This window comes from Chlorocebus sabaeus, chromosome 15 (genome assembly GCF_047675955.1).
Source record: "Chlorocebus sabaeus isolate Y175 chromosome 15, mChlSab1.0.hap1, whole genome shotgun sequence".
NCBI classification, from domain to species: Eukaryota; Metazoa; Chordata; class Mammalia; order Primates; family Cercopithecidae; genus Chlorocebus; species Chlorocebus sabaeus.
In genome coordinates this window covers 69,575,368-69,595,045 of record NC_132918.1, presented here as the reverse complement: position 1 = coordinate 69,595,045, position 19,678 = coordinate 69,575,368, and the positions used below count along the sequence as shown (strand labels likewise).

Below are 19,678 nucleotides of genomic sequence, written 5' to 3'. Positions count from 1 at the left end.
GGATTAGCCTTCCCTCTGTTTCAGGCAGGGACAGTTCTATCCATGATAAGTTTCCTCTCCTTCCAAAGTACACAGTCCTTAGCATGTTTAATTAATAGAGTCCTGGGTAAGATTCCAACTTTCCAAGATTAAGAATGTACTTTGCTTCCTGACCCTGTCAAGCCCCAACCCTTCTCAAGAATTTTCCATGTGCCACAAATCAACTAAATAAAGGCTCTTGATCTCCATATGCACTGGCCAAGAGGACAAAGCCTAAATTGGCTACAGTATGAGGCTCCTGGACCTGGGACAGCTTGGCCCAGTCCAGTGATAATTTCACCAAACACACTTCCTAATCAGTTTTCTCTGTTCTCTTCTCTCTCTCAGAAACTCTTGCCATTTGAGGGTCTGGTCTACTTGGCACCCTTACAGTTTTTTTGCTACTGTTCTCCACTCCCATTGTTCATGTCATACCATATTGCCAGAGTTGCTCACTCTGCTTAAAGAATGGCATTGTTTGCCACTCCCCAGGGGCACACTGCTTTAGAACATCTGCCAGTTATCTTGGCAGAAGGAATCATCTGAATGTTTTGGCTCAGTGTTATTTAATCCTAAATAGTCAGCTGCTGCCTTAATCTTGAGGACAAATTAGGTACAGAAGATAGAGGAATCTAGTGACTGAAATGAGGAGGTCGCTTCATCTAGATGAGGGTTATTTACCTTCACCCAGCTTTCTCCCAGGCTGTCTTAGCACTCCCTGTACTATGTGGAAAGCTGCTGGTGGAAGGCTGTGTTGTGTGTCAGCATAATAGCAGGGGATCAAGGCTTGGTGTTGCCTGTAACTCTCCAGGTGGCCTGGATCAAACCATATCACCTTCATGGATCTCAATTCTCTTTTTTTTTTTTTTTTGAGACAGAGTATTTCTCTATCACCCAGGCTGGAGTACAATGGTGCGATCTCAGCTCACTGCAACCTCCGCCTCCCAAGTTCAAGCAAGCGATTTTCCTCAGCCTCTTGAGTAGCTGGGATTACAGGCACCTGCCACCATGCCTAGCTAATTTGTTTTGTTTTTTGTTTTGTTGAGACAGAGTCTAGCTCTCTCACACAGGCTGGAGTACAATGGAGCAATCTCGGCTCACCGCAACCTCCGCCTCCTGGGTTCAAGCGATTCTCCTGCCTTGGTTTCCAAAGTAGCTGGGATTACAGGCACCCACCACCAAGCCTTGCTAATTTTTTGTATTTTTAGTAGAGATGGGGTTTCATTATGTTGGCCAGGCTGGTCTCGAACTCCTGACTTCGCGATCCACCCATCTCAGCCTCCCAAAGTGCTGGGATTACAGGCGTGAGCCACTGCGCCTGGCCAATTTTTGTATTTTTAGTAGAGACAGAGTTTCACTATGTTGGCCAGACTGGTCTCTAACTCCTGACCTCAGGTGATCCGCCTGCCTCGGCCTCCCAAAGTGCTGGGATTACAGGCGTGAGCCACCGCACCCAGCCTCAATTCCCTTTTCTATAAAGTTGAACTGGCATAGTAATAAGGTCCTGTTTAGCCTGCAACCATTCTCTGAATTTTACTACTCAGAGCCCATTGAACTAGGATCAATTGATCTGGTTAATTTGCCTCTGAAACTGGGCATGGAATATTGGTGCACATCATCCCTAACTGAGGGTCGGAAAAACAAAGAGTCTGAAGAACAAGATAAAAGCTTCATGAAGTCACTCCAGTGTGGCTTAGCCAAGATAGGATCACTTTGGTTTGGCACCATCATAAGCTGGCAAAATAATACAGTCTTCAGTTTCTAAGCCTTCTCATTTTAGAAGACATCTCTGCAGTGCATCCCCACTGCTCATTATTTTTTCAAGCTGTGTCTGCTTCACTTGCTTAAGATAAAAGCCTACACAGTGTACCATCCAAATATAGGTCCACAGCAGTCCAGAGAGAAGACAGCCTGAGGTTTATGGTGACAGGACATTTTGAATACCAAACAAATGGGCTGTATCATATCAAAGCCTACCAGTCAATATTAGCAATGAAGGGAAATGAAAGTAAGGTTTGTTGAGGGAACAGGACGTTTCCTGTACTGTTTCTCCCCTTGCTGAAAAGCAATTGTGATCAATACCAGGTGCAAATCACATTGCTTGTAAGAAAAAAGCATTCATGATTATATGTCACAAGCACCACACCACAGATGTTCTTATGTATATTATGACTTTTAAAAGTGAGCAGTGCTTTATAAATCCCATCATCTTGTTTTGTTTTGTTTTGTTTTGAGTTGGAGTCTTGCTCTGTCACCCAGGTTAGAGTGCAGTGGCACGATCTCGGCTCACTGCAACCTCTGCCTCCCAGGTTCAAGCAATATGGAGTCTTGCTCTGTCACCCAGGCTGGAGTGCAGTTTCTCACCTCACAGTTTCTCAGTCTCAGCACTGTTGACATTTGGGGACAGATAATTCTTTGTTGTGGGGGCTGGCCTGTGCAGTCTAAGATGTTGAGCAACATCCCTGGCCTATACCCACTAGATGCTAGTAGCACACACACTCCAGGTTGTGACCACCAAAAAATGTCTCCAGATATTGCCAACTATACCCCACAGAAGCAAAAAAACAAACAAACAAATAAACCAACCTGGGTGAGATCCATCAGCCGGGGATCTCCCCAGCCAGGTATCCAATTATTTGGATCCACCAAATAATTCTCATATGAAGGGAATATGCAGGAATGGAACTTTTCTTCCAGAGCAGCTTCCTCACTTTGGCAGTTTCCTCCCACCCTCCGCATCTTTTCATATTTCTAGGCAAATGTATCCTGAGAATTGAGGCAGTTGTAGATAGGGCCTTGCGGGAAGCAAATTGCCAATTCTCCTTGGTGTAGCAAGCATGGACCATTTTGCAGTACCTTCCCCTGAACTTGCCACATTGTCCTAAGTCAATATAACAATGAAAATACACAAGAGGAACATGCCACATTTATGTTGGAGAGCATTTTGACATCTCCATTTTGTTAATTCTGTTCTCTCCGCAGAAGCTGTCATCTGTAGACACGTACCAGAACAAACAGAATAATTGTTAACAGCACAATATTTTTTCTTATTTTGGTTACTATTTGGTCAGAAAATATCTCAGACCAGACTTTCATAATTAGAAATGTTTATATCTTAAGCTGTGATCTTTTTTCCAAAAATTATGCCTTTCAATTTCCCGAGCATCAATGTTCAGACACCATTGCTCCATGAGCAAAATGAGACAACCCTATTCATGTAGACATAATGTCCTTAACATGCTTTTTCAAATTTTTGAGACAAGGTCCCACTGTGTCACCCAGGCTGGAGTGCAGTGACCCACTGCAACCTCTGCCTCCCAGGCTCAAGCAATCCTCCCACCTCAGCCTCCTAAGTAGCTGGGACCACAGGTGTGTGCCACCACACCAAGCTAATTTTTTGTATTTTTGGTAGAGATGGGGTTTTGCCATGTTGCCCAGGCTGGTCTTGGACTCCTGAGCTCAAGCAATCCACCCACTTCAGCCTCACAAAGTGCTGGGATTCCAGGCGTGAGGCACTGCGCCCAGCTGGGCTTCTAAAGAAAAATGCCCTTTCCTCCATTCATTTTCAAAGAGAGATTGTGCTTCTTGAAATAGTTTTTGCTGAGGAAATAGATGAACCTCTCTCAAAGCAATAGTCCTGCTGAAATCACCCATAGTAATTACAAGAGTTCCCGTTTGCCATCAGGCTGGTCGACCCATCCTGAGGAAGATTCCAAGTGCAGCACTTCCCCTTAAACTACCTTTGTGACTGTGACAACTGCTTTACCTCTCTGGGCTGCAATTGCCTCACCTGTAGAAGATCGCAAAGGTGTTATGAAAGTAGCTACCTATTTACTATCTGTAACTTTGGGTAACATCTTTCCCTCTCTCAGCCAAGGTTTTCTCATCTGTAAAATGGGGCTAATCACAGCGTCTCCTTCACAATGTTGTTGTAGTGAGTAAATGAAACAATAAGTGAAATGGCACATAGTAGGCCCTCTAGAAGCATTGACACTCAATGTCATAAACTCAGAATTATCCCTTTGTCAGTTCTAAATGATTTGGCAACCTTTTTAACCTTCTAGATGGCAGCGAAGAAACAAATTGATTCTTTATGACCTCAGTTGCTTTGTTTTTGCCTTCTTTTTAAGTTTGGCCATTTGGAAGCAGAGCCCATCATAAATATTAACCTTTTTAAAAATCATCTTCAGCAACCAATATGGGAAACAGAATTCTTCCTTGCACAGCTGTCTCTTGTTTGGCTAATTTACTAGATTAAAAAAGGAGTCTTAATGAGAAAAACAGCTCTTAGTGTTTGAGGTATAGGGTGCAAATATCAGAATTTGAAACAGCATTGAGATTGAGCAATAAATTTTTGTTGTATACCAAAAACGTATGTTTTCAATTAAAAGATTATGGGACGAAGAATCACAAGACCCATCCCAGCTCTTCCTCCATCTCAGTCACTTTGAGCAAGAATGTGACCTCTCTGAGCCATATTTCAGCCCATGGAATCTAGTTTGTTGTTTTGTTTTTGTTTTTGTTTTTGTTTGCCTGAGATGATCATCTAAGCCATCCAGTGTTGACTTCCCATAAAGGGTGTCGCATGCTCAGCTAATCTCTACTTGGGTCTGGATTCTGATTTTGTCATTTATCCACTGTGTGATCTTGAGCAAGTTGTTTAACCTCTCTGTGCTCCAGTTTCCTCTGCAAAAAAATGAGAATAACATTCTACTTCATAGAGTTATCATGAAAATTAAATGAGAAGTGATCAAAATGAGTGCCTAACATATAGTAAGCATACATAAAATGTTAGCTATTGCTTTTAGTATTTTATTGGCTGTCTTTAGAGGAGAAACTGACAAAAAAAATGAAAGTATAATCTGAAATCTTGGTGTTTGGATTTTTCCATTTTATGAACCAAATTTACCAAACTAACCACTTAGGAAATAAAGACATCAAATACACTGTCTTTTAATTTCTACACGTATAATTTCCCTAACCTACAATTCATCAACTTCTACTTTCCCCTCTGATTTCTGAATAGGAAAATCATGGCTCTTATCACTATATGGTATAAGTTAAATCCCACCAACATTTCACTTGGGTAACCACATGTTTAACAAATTCTGTCTACTTCATATGGAGACTGTGCCCTGGAACAGAATATCTCAAACATGAATGTGCATGTGAGTCACATGGGAATCTTGTTAACATGCAGATTGTGATTCACCAGTTCTGGAGGCAGAAATCCCACATTTCTAACAAACTCCCAGGAGATGCTGATGCTGCAGGTCCTTGGACTGCACTTTGAGTAACAGGGCTGTAGATATTCACAAGCCATTTGAGCGTGGAGGAGGCAGAGGGCACACCTGCCCCAAGTAGGGATCAAGCAGGTTGGAGAGAGGCAGGCCTGCAGGAACTCACTGCCAGAGCCCCTCTCCAGCCCCAGCCTCGCCAACTCTAATTTAAGAAATTGAAATGTTTAAGGGGAAAATAACAGGAAGGTATGGAAAAGACCGTCAAAACCCTACCTGCTTCTCTTCATTTTCCTAAACTGTAAAAAAAAAAAGAATCATAGAATAGATTACACCAAGCAATTTGACCCATCTGCAGTTCTGAATTATCTTCCACAAGACAGGCAGGTAGAAGACAATTTAATTCTCCCCTCTCTGCTGTTGGGACTGTATCATTGAGGTACAGGTGCTAAAATAGACCCTCCTAGGGGAGCATTACATACCCTGCATGTACTTACGTCATACCACTAAGGCCCATTTCACAAAATATGTTTTTGGTGTATTTAAAAGTATTCTGAGGACCCGAAAATATCCCAAAAGCACCTGTTCTCAAGCAGTTCTCACCTGTGTAAAAACCTCACCTGCTATTATAACCAAGAACAAGATAGCTGTGCATGCTGTGGCAGTGCTTCTATTCCTGAACAAAAGGAAAAAACCAAACTTTTCCAGATTGAAATGTCTCTTCCCTAAATGACTATCTGTCATGATCTTGATCCTATTTATTTTTTTACACATAAAAATTGAAAATTAGTCTCACCTGGGTACCAAAAAAAGTGGGAAATTGTAGTGCAATTCTGTGAAAACCCAGAGGAGGACCTATATGTTACTCTGCTAACACTAGCATTTATTTGTGTGGATTTTGTTAATCCCTGAGTGTAATCTGTTGGAAGAATATGGGTGTTTTGCTGCCAAGTACTGAGACTTTCACAGGGTGTTGTATAACATTGATCTAATTACCCAAGTCATATTTTGTCTTTTATTTGAGAAATTATAAATCTCAAGTTTTGATTTTTGTCCACAAGTCATACCCTAGTCCTAGTTTCCAAAGTCAGAAAAGATTCACTTGTATTTTCTACCTTGAAAAGGGTTATTTCATGTTTGGGAACATAAAATGGGGCAAGTCTCATAAAGATATCTTGGATTTTTTTGAAAAATGTGGGTTCAGACTGGCATCAAGAATAAACATTATGCTCTGAACTTTTGCACAGGAGAAATCTAATCCTAGCAGTAAACATCTGTTCCCTTTTATGTGCATTTGTGGCTCGTTAATATGAATGTTTCTGCAACCACTGTAGCTTTTCTAATATCCTAAATGGAATCTCTGTGGCCTTTAGAGTAATTACCTCAAAGTTTGAGTCATCCAACCTAAGGACTCTCTGATTAAATCCGGTATGAATTATGGAAAATCAAATGACCATTCCTGGGGGAGGATTCCATTGTGTCCTCCGGAAAGTATTTTCCCAGTGCTCAGGGCCTCTGGTCAGTGCTCAGCAGTCAGCTTGTTCCGATGTGATTAAATAATTTTAAGATGTTGCCTATGAACCTGGTCACTGCCATGCTTTCATGCAGCCAAATGGAACTTACAGCATGGTCTTTGAACACGTGTTATTTGTTTGCTTTTTAGTTTTGTTTCAGGTTACATTTCAGATTAATAAGCATCCCCTATAAATGTTATAAACACAAACTTTAAAATTGTTTTAATGGTTTTCACTTATCAAAAAATTATCAATCACTGTAGTTTCTAGTTTCAGAGTAATTATTTGAGGTTTCTGCAGTCGTGATGATTGTTTTTCATTAGGATAGTGATTGCCTAATGGAATATACAGGAAAACCAGAGAAGTGGGAGCAGCCAGATAAGGAAAAGGTTTGTTTATCTCCTAGCAGCTCCCAAATCTCACCCACTTAATGGACTGATAATCCCTGCCAATGAAATAAGAGAAGGCCTCTGTGATAGCAAACTTAAATTCACCTGCATACGGGGACAGAAAAGTCCAGTCTCAACAAGATAGAAAATTAATAGGCAGGTGCTCAATAAAAGAAAGACAAAACCATTTAGCAATGAAAGGCAGCCTACTTGAATACAGCGGCTAATTTTGCAAGACTTTGCCTAACAGAAGATATTCTGAAGGCATAGTTTATGTAACTGGACAAAGGTTGAACATGGGCCTCAGCAGACCTTATTGATAAAGTCTCAGGAGGGAAGCAGCAGAGTTCTTCTTGAGATGAGTACACCCTGATTAGGGATATCAAAACACGTGATCTGAGTTAGATAAAATAATGTATGAAAAGTACTTTTGGATGCTATCTGGCATGTAGTCGGTGTTCAATTGATAGTAATTTTAATTTATGGAGCCCAGTCTCTGTAGCCTGACTTAAATAAATGCTCAATAAATTTGAGCTATCACTAACAGTATTATGATTATGCCCTTCAGCTACCTTGTACATAATAATGAATATGGTTCCCTCCCTTTCTCATCCTCTCTATCCTCAATTCCCTTAGGAACCAGTCGCCAGGAAGACACACCCTCCCCAGCTATGGCCCATGCCTCCATGAGTCTAACAATGACCAGAATATTTCACTCCATTTTGCAGACTTAAATTGTTGAGAATACCAAAATAGGATCTGTTCACACTCTCAGGAGCTATCTAAGTCTTCATTCGGGGAACACTAACATACACCAACAAGATCTCAGAAATGATCATGATTGCATGAGCTTAGAATAAATAAGAAATGTATTTTAAAGGAAAAAGAACTCACCACAGACTGGAATAGTAAGGGAAAGCTGTGTAGATAGGACTGAAACTGAGCTGGGAGAGTCCAGAATGTTCGTGTAAATTGAGAGAAAGGGGAAGCATGAGAATAGATCCTACAGGCTCCTTCCCACCAATTGAGAATTGTAGATTTGGTCTCTGTAATTACTAGTAGTAAAAAAAAGGCAGGGGGGTCGGGGGAAACACTTTGAACCCTTACTGTATTTCTGCACAAGGCTAGACTTTGTCCATGTGTTGGCTCATGTATTCTTCACATCAACACTGTGAGGGCTTGACACCAACGCTGTGAGGTCCTGTAACCTATAACCCTTCCATAGCAATTCTTGAATGTAGTAACAACAAATTTCCTTTAGAAACAGCCAGCAATTTAACTTTTCACTATTTTGGAGACGTCTCTCCTCCCTTGTCCAAATATTCCAAATTTACAAGTCTCATGGGCATCAACTGGGGCAGAGTTCCTGCAGAGACCTACATAAATGGAAGCAAGCAGGCTCTGCAGCTTCAGGCTACTGTTAAATGTTCCCAGGCCGGGCAAAGCCACCTGGGTAGATTCAGAGGCACTGGGAAACACAAGCCAGGAGCCTGCCCTCTGGTGACCAGCTCACCCCATTCCAGATGTTAGTGGACTAACAGATTAAGTCAGTGTTTCAGAGGTCTTGGAAAGATGGCCTTGAGATACCAGCTCCGGCATCCGATACAAATGCCAAAGTAAAAACACAGTTGGTTTACACAGCCTGAGGACGAGGAAGAATAAAGCCATCTAGCTGCCCTTTCTGTCTTCCCTGTTCACAGAGCTTGTCTAAGGCTATGCTACAGTATCTGTTGATGGCTGAGCTGCCTTTTGTTGCAGAACTTTGATACTAACCAGTTATGACTGACTCTGCCTTGCATAGAGCACATTATGGCTCAGTAAATAGAAATTCCTAAACAAATAAAAAACTGTATGTGCTCTGTTCAGTTTCAGGGGTATTTTGATCTGTTCTTATTATGTTCAATTATTTCCAGATAATATTTCTTGAGGTCCCATCATGTTATAGCATTGTGCTTAGAGCTGTGGAGATTAAGAGATGGACACACTGATTAGAGTCCAATAAGAGGGAAAAGGGTGCATGTACCATTCACATGATACAAGGAGGACATGGTAAGTTCTTGACTTATAGAAGAGACATAGACAAATATGGATAATTCAGGAGAGAGATTCAAAGAGGTAGAGCAATTTGCCCCAAACCACAGCTAATATATGGCATAGTCAGAATTTGAACCTTGGCAAGCAGAGCCCATATTCTTACCCATTATCTTTTCCTGCCTCTGAAAAGCAAAATAGGTTTCATTTTCACCAGCAGTTCTGGGAGAACAATCCTATTGGTTGTCCATATTGAACTGCTTGTAATGATGAGTCCTCCTAGCAGACCAGTGGCTTTTGGATAAGAAAGTGGGCATGAATTATATGCATGGGAAATAGTTTTCTCTTTGCAAAGTTACTGGATTATGTGCCTAGGAAACAGTTTTCTCTTTGCAAAGTTATGAGAGGACAATAAATATTACTTCGGATATTGTGCTGGCCACCATGAGTGTTAAGAAAATTATATACATGTATGTAAATGGATATATCACAAGGTAAAAGGTAGCACGTGGAGGAGGGAGATACATGGGAAGGGGATGAAAGTTTGGAGGGTGGATGGATTGCTTCAAGAAAGCTTAAATGATGAACTAGACCTTGAAGGTTGAGTAAGGATCAAATTTGTGTCTTCCTTATTATGTTATTTGAGCTACCAAGCTAATCAAGCCAGATATAATGATGGTCAGGCAAACCTAACAGGAAATGCTCACTTCACCAAAATTCCTCTCCCATTTGCCTTGCACAGAATCTAGGAATCCAATTTTAGAGATACATTCCTTGGGCCATGGCCCAGTGCTTTCCAGACATCCTCTTTAAAACACAACTTCTGCTATGAGGTGACTCATCCCAGGTTCTTAGCCATTAATATAGTGGTATGGAGTCATTTATCAAACTCTTTTTTGAGGGGGGTGCTCTTTAAAAATCATGTTTAGAGGAGAAGAGTTTGGAGAGTAAGGCAAGGGAAGAAAAAGTCATGTGGATACATAAGTGAAGAACTTACACTTAGTGCATGCTTACAATGTGCAGGACACTGTTCCAAGAACTTTTAATATATAAACCTATTTGGTCATCAAAACAATAGTATATTCCCATTTTACAGAAAACCCACATCTCTAAAGTTCCAGAAGCAACTTATTTTTTATTATTATTATTATTTTTTGCCTCTCTAATGACCACCTCTCATGAGACTACCAAGAAATATAAGGGATGAGCCATTCCTTCAAATAGCTTCTGGACTAGGTCAAAGTTTACAGTCCTTGGCAACCAGAAGCAACTTTAACTGAACTATAGAAGGTCAGGTCAGGTTTTAGAGTCAGAAGACCTGGGTTTGAGTCCAGGTCCATCATGTACATCCATGTCACTTTCTAAACTTCACACATGTAAAATAGGGATGATAATTCTATCCATATTCCCCACCCCCATACAAATTTGCCAAACACCTATTATTCATAAGGCTCTTTTGCAAGTGCTAGAGACACAGTAATGACCCCAACAGTGCTCATCCCTGTTTCTGTTGTGCTTACATTTCCAGTGAGGACAACAATAGTTCCCATTGGTGACAAGTATGATGAAGAACCTAAAGTAAGATGATAGAGAGAAAATGGTTGGGGAGCTGGTCAGGAAAGGTCTCTCTCAAACCTCAATGACAGGGAGCTGGTGATATAAGGATTTGGACAGGGGCACTCCAGGCATAGGAAAGAGCTTCTGCAAGATGCTGCGGTGGGAATGGGCTTCCCATGTTAAAGGCAGCCCATGTGGCTGGAGGATAGAGAGAAGGGGGCAGAGCCATGGGTGAGGAGCTCAGCCAGAGGGAGGCTCAGTGGGGCCTTGAGGCCACTGTAAGACCTGAAGATTTTATTCTAATATTGATGGGAAGTCATCAGATTATTTCAAGCACCAGAGAAATACACTCTTATTTATACTTTTAAATGCTCACTCTGGCTGCTCTGTGGAAAATGGATTGTAAGTGGCTGAGAGCAAAAGCAAGGAGACTTGTTATGAATATAAATGAGTAATGGGAAAATTAAATGAGGTAGTAAGTACAATTTCTAAAGAACTTTCATAGCACACATAAAACAATAGCTATTAATAGGTCATTTACTATGCAGCAAACTAAGGGCAATAAGGAGAACATATCGGTTAATAGCACAAAAGCCAAAGAAGAGCAGGTGAAGTGCTTCTCTTAATTTTAGGTTCCTTGTCAATCAAGCAGCATATGTTCCCTGGATGTTTGTGAAGATAAAGTGTCTAGCTCAGTTCCTGGATCATAGTAAATACTCAACCAAACATTACTCTCCTGTCCTGCATGATTCTAAACAACATCTGTTGAGGCGTCTATAGTGTGAGAATTCAGCAAGGCTAAACCTTATGGGTGGAAGTAAAAAAATTAAAATGGAAATTAGAGGCTTCCTACCTAATAGTCTGATGCTACACAATGATAATTCTACACACTCTCTGGGTTTACAAAGCACGTTTTATACACACACCCCTAATGCAGAATATGGTTTGCCGTCAGTCTCAGTACCTAATATGAATGGCCTTTTAATGCAAGCTAAACTCTTGCAATGAGTGCCATGAAATCCCAGCCTACGCAGCTTACCCTTTCTGACCACTTTGTCATAATCCTATTTCCTTTGCTTTAGCTCTTTTCTAAGGTATCAGCTCGCTCTTGTGTCCTGAAATACTTGAATATTTTAATCTAATTCTCTTTTTTTGATGGACAGATTTATTTTCTATCATCTTTAATGAAATTTCCAGAGATAGGATGTAAGTAGTTATGTTAATGAAATTTATGTTTGTTTCTCTTTTGCAAAAGAACCCTTTGGATCAGTGTTGTGTCAATCAAAGCCATCAGAATGATGGTCATCGAATGCAAACCTAATCATTCAAATCTAAACTCCCTTGAGACACACAAACCAAAGGAGTTCACACGTCCCTATCTAGTTATTATTTTCTTTTGTTCTACTTATTTTTAATTCATCATAACTAATTACATTGGTTAATTGTGTTGATGTCTAGAATGGGAAGTATTGAAAGCCATATGTTAACTGGGATTCATTGAAGAGTAAACGGTTCATGATTTATGTGAATAACAAGATATGATCATTTCTAGAATGCTCCCTTTTTGAAAAAAATTACTTTTACTATTGTGTGCATTGTGTCCCAGATAATGCTCAGAACAACAGGCTTTTATTTTTAATTTTTTCTTTATTTCAATCGGTTTTTCGGAACATGTGGTGTTTGGTTTCACGAATAAGTTCTTCAGTGGTGATTTCTGAGATTTTGGTGCACCCATCGCCCGAGCAGTGTACACTGTACCCAATGTGTAGTCTTTTATCTCTCACCACCCTGACCCTTGCTGAAGTCCCCAAAGTCCAATGTATCATTCTTCTGTCTTTGCATCCTCATAGCTTAGCACCCATATGTGAGTGAACACATATGATGTTTGGTTTTCCATTCCTGATTACTTCACTTAGAATAATAGTCTCTACTTCCATCCAGGTTGCTATGAATGTCATTATTTCATTATTTTTTATGTCTGAGTAGTAGTCCATATATATATACACACACACATCACATTCTCTTTATCCATGAGTTGATTGATGGGCATTTTTTGGGCTGGTTCTGTATTTTTGCAATTGCAATTTGTGCTGTTATAAACACGTGTGTGCAAATGTCTTTTTCATATAATGACTTCTTTTTCTCTGGGTAGATACCTAGTAGTGGGATTGGTAGATCAAATGGTAGACCTACTTTTAGTTCATTAAGGAATCGCCACACTGTTTTCCATAGTGACAACAGGCTTTTTGAGTAAATGCTTATTTACATCCATACCTGCAATCTACAAGATAATATCTAATTAACACCTGACTTTTAAGGCTTCACTCAGTAGACCTCAAAACAATGGACGAATTTTTGAATGATAATGAAAATTTACTCTGAGGTTGTGTAAAACATTGGAGTCTGAGGAAACCACAGACTTATTCAAAACCTGTCACTAATTTATTTTCTTACCTTAAATTTATCTTAACCCTGTGGATCTCAAACTCTGTTGGCTATTGCAATCACCTGGAGAACTTGATAGCTCTATGCATGCCCACACCCTACCCAACTTCAAAAAGTCTGGTCTTCAGTGTTGTTTAGTAGCACCTCAGGTGATTCTGATACACATCAAAGTTTGAGAATCACTGACTTAACCTTTTGAGATGTTAATCTCCCTAAAAAGAAATATCCCATTTGTGTGAGTTTTGAAGGAACAAAAGGAGATGGGCGTTAGACATAGGAAATTACTAAAGACCATCATTGCCAACCGCAGGTATGTGGAGGTAACTTGTAGGTCTCACCAACAACCGTATATCCAGTAGGTAGAATTTCAGGACCCCAGTGTCATGGGTGTCTCATCCCTCCTTGGGAATGGAATAGGAATTACATGTTGCCCCCCCTGTTCTTGCAAGGATAAGAATCAAGAATCCTCCTTAAATAAATTCCTCTTGAGTTTTCTCATGACCCAATCGGGACTTCTCAGTCTCCAGGTTTCCCAGCAGTGCCCCAACCAATAAACCTGCCAATTAAGCAACTGAATATCATTATTGCGAATGTAATTACAGACAGTAATTATGAGCTTGTAAATGCCTCCCATGAATGAAGCCCTTCTCCCAAAACATCTCGGCTGCTTTTCTTTGGAAAATGGAAAGCAATCCTATCCCTTGCCTCACCCCAAGTGCAGCCTTCCTTGCTTACAAGAAACCCCCTTCTTGCTGACCCAAGGGACATGCCAAGCAAGCTTTAATAGGCTGTGCTTTAAGGGGAAATGTCCTCTTGGAGTGGAGCCCCTTTCACCATCTCTCAGCCACGCCTTGTTTCCCTAGGGAGTAATGACTACCCCGTTTGGCTGTATTTCTTAATTTCTGTGGGGTCAAGGGAATTAATACCAAATTTTAGGAATTTCTGCGGAAAAATCAAATCTTAAAGCCTTTTCAAAATAGTTTGAGAACTTTAACATTATTTACATTAAGCTTTGCGAGATGCAATTTGCTGAGGATTTAGAGTCTCTGCAAATAAAGCGGACACCATAAAAACGTGCATGGTGGGAAGACTTTTCATGTCTGTGGAAATAGTATCAATCTCATTAGGCCCAGAATTAACCCCTGCCCTCAGTAACTTTATATTTAGCACATGAAAACCTCAAGCCCTTATGGATAATGGTACTTGAATGAGTTACACATGGATATGTTTAGCTCGAAATGCAATACAATCTTTCAAGATCTCAATCTGTTGTTGCCTTTTAATGGATAGTGAGAATAAGTGCCTGTAATTGCACCAGTAACTGGCACAGTCGAAAGTGGTAGAAGTCCACACCTTTTTGATTTACCATGCAATGAATAATGCCATGTAAACTCTGAAAAGGAAGAATCTATGTTTATATAATGTACCCCATGCAATGCTTAGCACAGCCCTTTGCATAGAATGAATTTTCAGAGCTCTTCTCTGAATAAGATCAAATGTTACACCCAAAAGTTAGCACAGTGTACAATTTTTAAAAGGAGACTTACTGCTTATTGGCCAAATTAAGCTATTTCAAGCCACAGCATTTCCATTTACTATGACAAAGGAATCATGTGTTGATTATTACTTTGTTACTATTGTTTATGGTTTTCTCCTGGAGTAGAAATACAGTGTACATGGGCATTGGAATTTTCTCGTAGTAACATGAAAACCCAGAAGGGTAAATGCAACTTTCCAAAGTGACTGAGTAATTTACACTTTTAGAGAAACCATCCTAACCAACATTAGCTGAAGACATCTAGTAGCTTTCGAGAGGGTGCTTATGAAAACCTAAAGCATTTTTAACCCTCATGTTAAATAATTTAAAATTCACTTTAAATATTTGAAAGTCAGCTTAAAATTCACTGTGCTATGCACAGGTCAGGATAGACATGTCTCTCTAAGCCCCAGGGATATGGGTACCCATGATCTTCACTGGTAATTTCAGTGTTAAAAAAATTCACATATAAATTTGTGAATTATGATCACTTTAAACAGACCATATAAACTCTGAAAAGGAGGACTCACATATTTATATTATATTTTTTCTAATTTTGACAAACAGTAACTTAAGAATTTCTGAAAATATGGATGACCAGATGGATTATGTTTTTTTAATGTGTACAACATGCATACAAATATGTGTGTGTGTGTGTATGTGTATATATATATATATATTAGCTTGCTCATTTTTGCTCTCTATATCCATGTACAGTAAAGATATTTAAGGAAGTAAAATTTGCCACCGGGGAAGGTTAGTGTCAGAAATTTTTCATCATATCATTACATTTTTTCCCATTTTCTATAGGCCAAACCCTCAAGTCCCTATAAATTGAATAGAAAAAATATATATAATATACATAAATAATTAACCAGCTGCACTCCAACCAAAGACTTTAAGTTCATCATTCTATCATTAGGGCTCTTAATCTGTCCCACAGCTAAAGCACTATCTGCTTTCCTTCATCGATTCTTATTGCCAACTTGGGACTATATTGAAGCCCTTTACAAAACTTCTATTTGTAAGATCCCCTTCTTTTTTTTTTTTTCTTTTTGTAGGCCATCAGGGGTAGAAGGTGGTAAAAACAGAGTTGCCACTCTCGGTGTGGCCACGTGAGCACGTCCCATTTAAGTAACAGGGTGTCCCTCAGGTCAGCTTGTGATAAAACCCAAGTCAAACAAGGCTGAATCCTGGGTGTTTTATGTCCTAAGGATCTGAAAAGTGTTCACGGCCAGCCCTGACCCTCAAGACCTCAAATGGTCATCTAAGCAGTAACATAAATTGGTGTGTAAACTTGCTCCAGGGCCATTGCTGTGGAAGTGGGACTGGCGAAAGTACAGCCTTGCCATGCAAGAACTAATGTCTTTCTAGGCATTTAAAATAAGGGGGAATGTGTTGATTACTCCGACAGGCAATCCAACTGCAGTGGCTAAATGCCCAAGGCTGACAAATTCTGCATCTTATCACTACCGTCAAGTGGCATGTGAATACTGTAAGCCCAAAAGAATTGAGAAACAACTTGCCTTCCAAAACTCTGCATCTCAGCAAAATCTTGACAATGCCAACAGCTCGTCATCTCGTGTTTTTCAACCCTTTAGAAAATGGCCTTACAGCCTGGGACAAACCGAAGCACTGTCCAGACCGAGAACACGACTGGAAGCTAGTAGGAATGTCTGAAGCCTGTCTACATAGGAAGAGCCATTCAGAGAGGCGCAGCACATTGAAAAATGAACAGTCGTCGCCACATCTCATCCAGGCCACTTGGACTAGCTCAATATTCCATCTGGACCATGATGATGTGAACGACCAGAGTGTCTCGAGTGCCCAGACCTTCCAAACGGAGGAGAAGAAATGTAAAGGTAACCAGATTTTTATTAGCCCATTATCATGTGTTTCAACAAGAAAAAAAAAAAAAAAAAAAACCCTGTTGTAACTGTGTACTCCGTCTACATTTCTCTTCCAATGTATGGTGTCCCATGTTTTCTCCAACTGTTCTTTTACTGGGCGTCGTTTTCTTCAAATATTCTTTTAAAAGTAAATAAGTAAGTGGAATCCAAAGAAAGCAGCTTGTTTTGGATTCACGTTGTGCTGGGACACTTGGGGTGACGACATTTTTACTTCTCTAATTAGTAGAGGGGTTAGTTTTGGCTTTAATTCCATTTTTGGGTCTGAGTAGAAACAGGCATCGCTGTATTTTTATGACGTCTTGCTTTAAAGTGTGTCTGTGCATATGTACATTTCTTTTCGCAATTGTGCCAGTAGCTAATGGGATCTCAATGCCCACCTTTAACCTAGACAAGTCATGCTCAAATGAGAGGTTTTAAGTTGTTGTCTTCTACTCATTAAATCCTTGTGTCATCATCCTGAAAGGAGAGATTATGGTGTTAGGAGGTTGTCACCTCATAAGGCAAAAAAAAACATTAAACTGGCCTAAGTTCCTGATTGCATTAGATTTAACTGTTCTTTACCTCAGGTCGCCTCCGCCCTGACAGATGTCTTCGTCCTGATCGCTTTATTGTCTTAGGGCTCCCCAAAATCTTTGCTTCTTAAATCAATTTGTGTCTTTCAATGTCCAAGAGATCAATTTGTATCTTTAAATGCCTAAGTTCATTTAATTTCCCATTCTTTTTCAGCTTAGTGGGCTTTTTTTTTTTTTTTTTTTTTAAAGGAGGGTCTATTTAGTTTTTCTTTATGGATTGTGACTCATGGTAAAGTTTAAAATTGCGTTTTGAAAATCTCGTAATCATATACCAACATATAATAATGAAAGTTTACAAAGACTCCCATTTACAAGCCCTGAAGGACTTACACAGCTGTTCTACTTTGAACATATACACATGATTATATTTATCCTTCATACAAAAGAACTGGTCTTTTAGGTTTTCTGAAAATACTTTGAAAGCTCCTAGGAACTACCAGTTTACCTGGGAAATTGAGTGTTTCAGTTGGAAATAGAGTTAATCAAAAGTAATAGTGAAATAGTGTTATGAGCTCTGATTTGAGGGCAGTCAAAACTATACATGTCCCTTTGGAAAGGTTTCTATTTGGACTCTCTTATATATATAATCGAGGAGATCTGAGAAATTGAAAGGGCTATTTAGAAAAAAAGCAAAATAAAGTTTTTCAAAGGAGTCAGGATGTAGGACGTGTGTGTGTGCGTGCGTGCACGTGTGTGCATGCACAAAATACATTTGTTTGCAATACAATTGAGATTTAGTCTTAGCATATGTGACCAGATTGTATCTCCAAATTATATAAGCTGGTACTAAAACCATGTCAGTTTACAGTGACATGCCAACAGATAACTCTAGCATCCTTGTGATCTAATATTGTCATAAACCCAATTTAATTCACTCACAATTGATACCCATATTCATTCACTTATTTATTCATAGAGTCCATCTATGTCTCTATCATTTAAAATAAACCTTGGCCTTACATATCTAGTTTCCAACACCACACATTTCAGTTTGTTGGCCATCTTAAAAGCAAAAGGAAACAGTCTCTGTTTGAATACAAGATGCTTAGTAGAGTGGTTAAGACCACAAATAGTTGAGACTGATCTATTTGAGCTAGAATCCTAGCCTTTCTACTTTCTGTCCTTGACCAAACTTATAAGATTAATACAATTAAATAAGATGATGTATTTAAGCAGTTAGCAAAGTACCTGACTTATAGTACTCTCTGAATAGCAGCTGTCATTATTGTTGTGATCATTATTATTAGCTATGCATCATTAAGTCATATAAATACCTTGAATTATGCTGTGAGCCTGGTGAGGAATGAAGCAAGAGGAGACTTTCAGATGGATGTGGGGTGGGGCATGAGGTTTCAGGGAGGTTAGAGTGGATAATTCATTTTACATTCATTCAACTCTTTTTCACTGAAAGTCAGAGATGTAATAAGAGAATATAATTAAATTATTAAAGTCCTTCCTCAAGATTCTAATATTAATAGGAAAACAACTAAAATAAGTCTCCCATGTTTTCCAGGGTAACCACCAGGGTTCGCCTTGACATAGTCATGAGGCAATGCCTTGGTTCAGCATGAAAATGCCACCAGGAAACCTATGTTATCATGGTCCATGAAACTTATAAACTAAATATCATTCATTCAGAATGGGCACATGTATGGAGTGAGGCAGCAGTGAGTCCAGAACAGCAACAAGATTATACAGTCTTTCCTTATAGAGTTGGTTCTCCATCTGCTCTGCTTGTCAGCTCTGTATAGTTACTATGAAGAGAGTTCTATTTTGATGTTCATCCATGTTGAGCATTTATTTCCTAGATGGCTGTCTATCCCACGCTTGACATCTCAGTCTTGGGCTAGTAATCCATGCATTCACTCATCTGTGTTTATTGAGTGCCTGTATACAGGATATTGTTCTTGATGTCCAAGCATAAGAAAATGGCAGCAGGGCCAAAAGAACATCCAACTAGCCCTATTCCAAGGACCCCATGTAGAAATGATACGAACAAAATAGTCCTGAGGATACAAAAGTTAATTCTGCACAATAGGATCCAAAGAACAAATTGACTCCTTGAAGCTATGCAGTGAGCCCATCTGCCAGATCAGTCATCTAGCCAGGCTAGAGCTGTGCACTTCTAAGTGTGGTTTGGGGACTGGGACCCTTCTGCGAAGTGGTTATTACCATTTCTATTGATGCAAATACAGAAACTGAGAGTAAGCTTTAGGAACTTTTATAGCAGTTTGACGTTGCCACTGGCATCCAAATGCATGATCAGTGAATTCGTCTCACTGAACAGGATATAGACAATTGGATGTTGTCAAACTTGCCTGGTCAGTCACGTGTGGCTTGAACTACATAAAAGTCTTGTGCAGTAGAACCATATATTGCTCCACAATGGACCAGGTTTTTAAAATAGGCTTTCACTTCAAATAGTTTGGGAATCACTGATTTATGTTTGTAGTACTCTTAAATATTGT

At 39.7% G+C, this 19,678-nt stretch overlaps 1 protein-coding gene across 12 annotated transcripts in view; it reads left to right on the top strand.

Moving 5' to 3' along the window:
* Window positions 1–19,678, top strand: part of THRB (thyroid hormone receptor beta) — a 367,645-nt gene that overhangs the window by 278,061 nt on the left and 69,906 nt on the right. For 10 of the 12 annotated variants that reach the window (XM_038002320.2, XM_038002325.2, XM_038002326.2 and 7 more), the window contains one exon: window positions 16,330–16,590. The exons of the other annotated variants lie outside the window; for them this stretch is intronic. In XM_038002320.2, coding sequence (XP_037858248.1) covers window positions 16,330–16,590 — 261 coding nt within the window. The remainder of the gene's footprint in view (window positions 1–16,329; window positions 16,591–19,678) is intronic. 12 annotated transcript variants of the gene reach the window in all.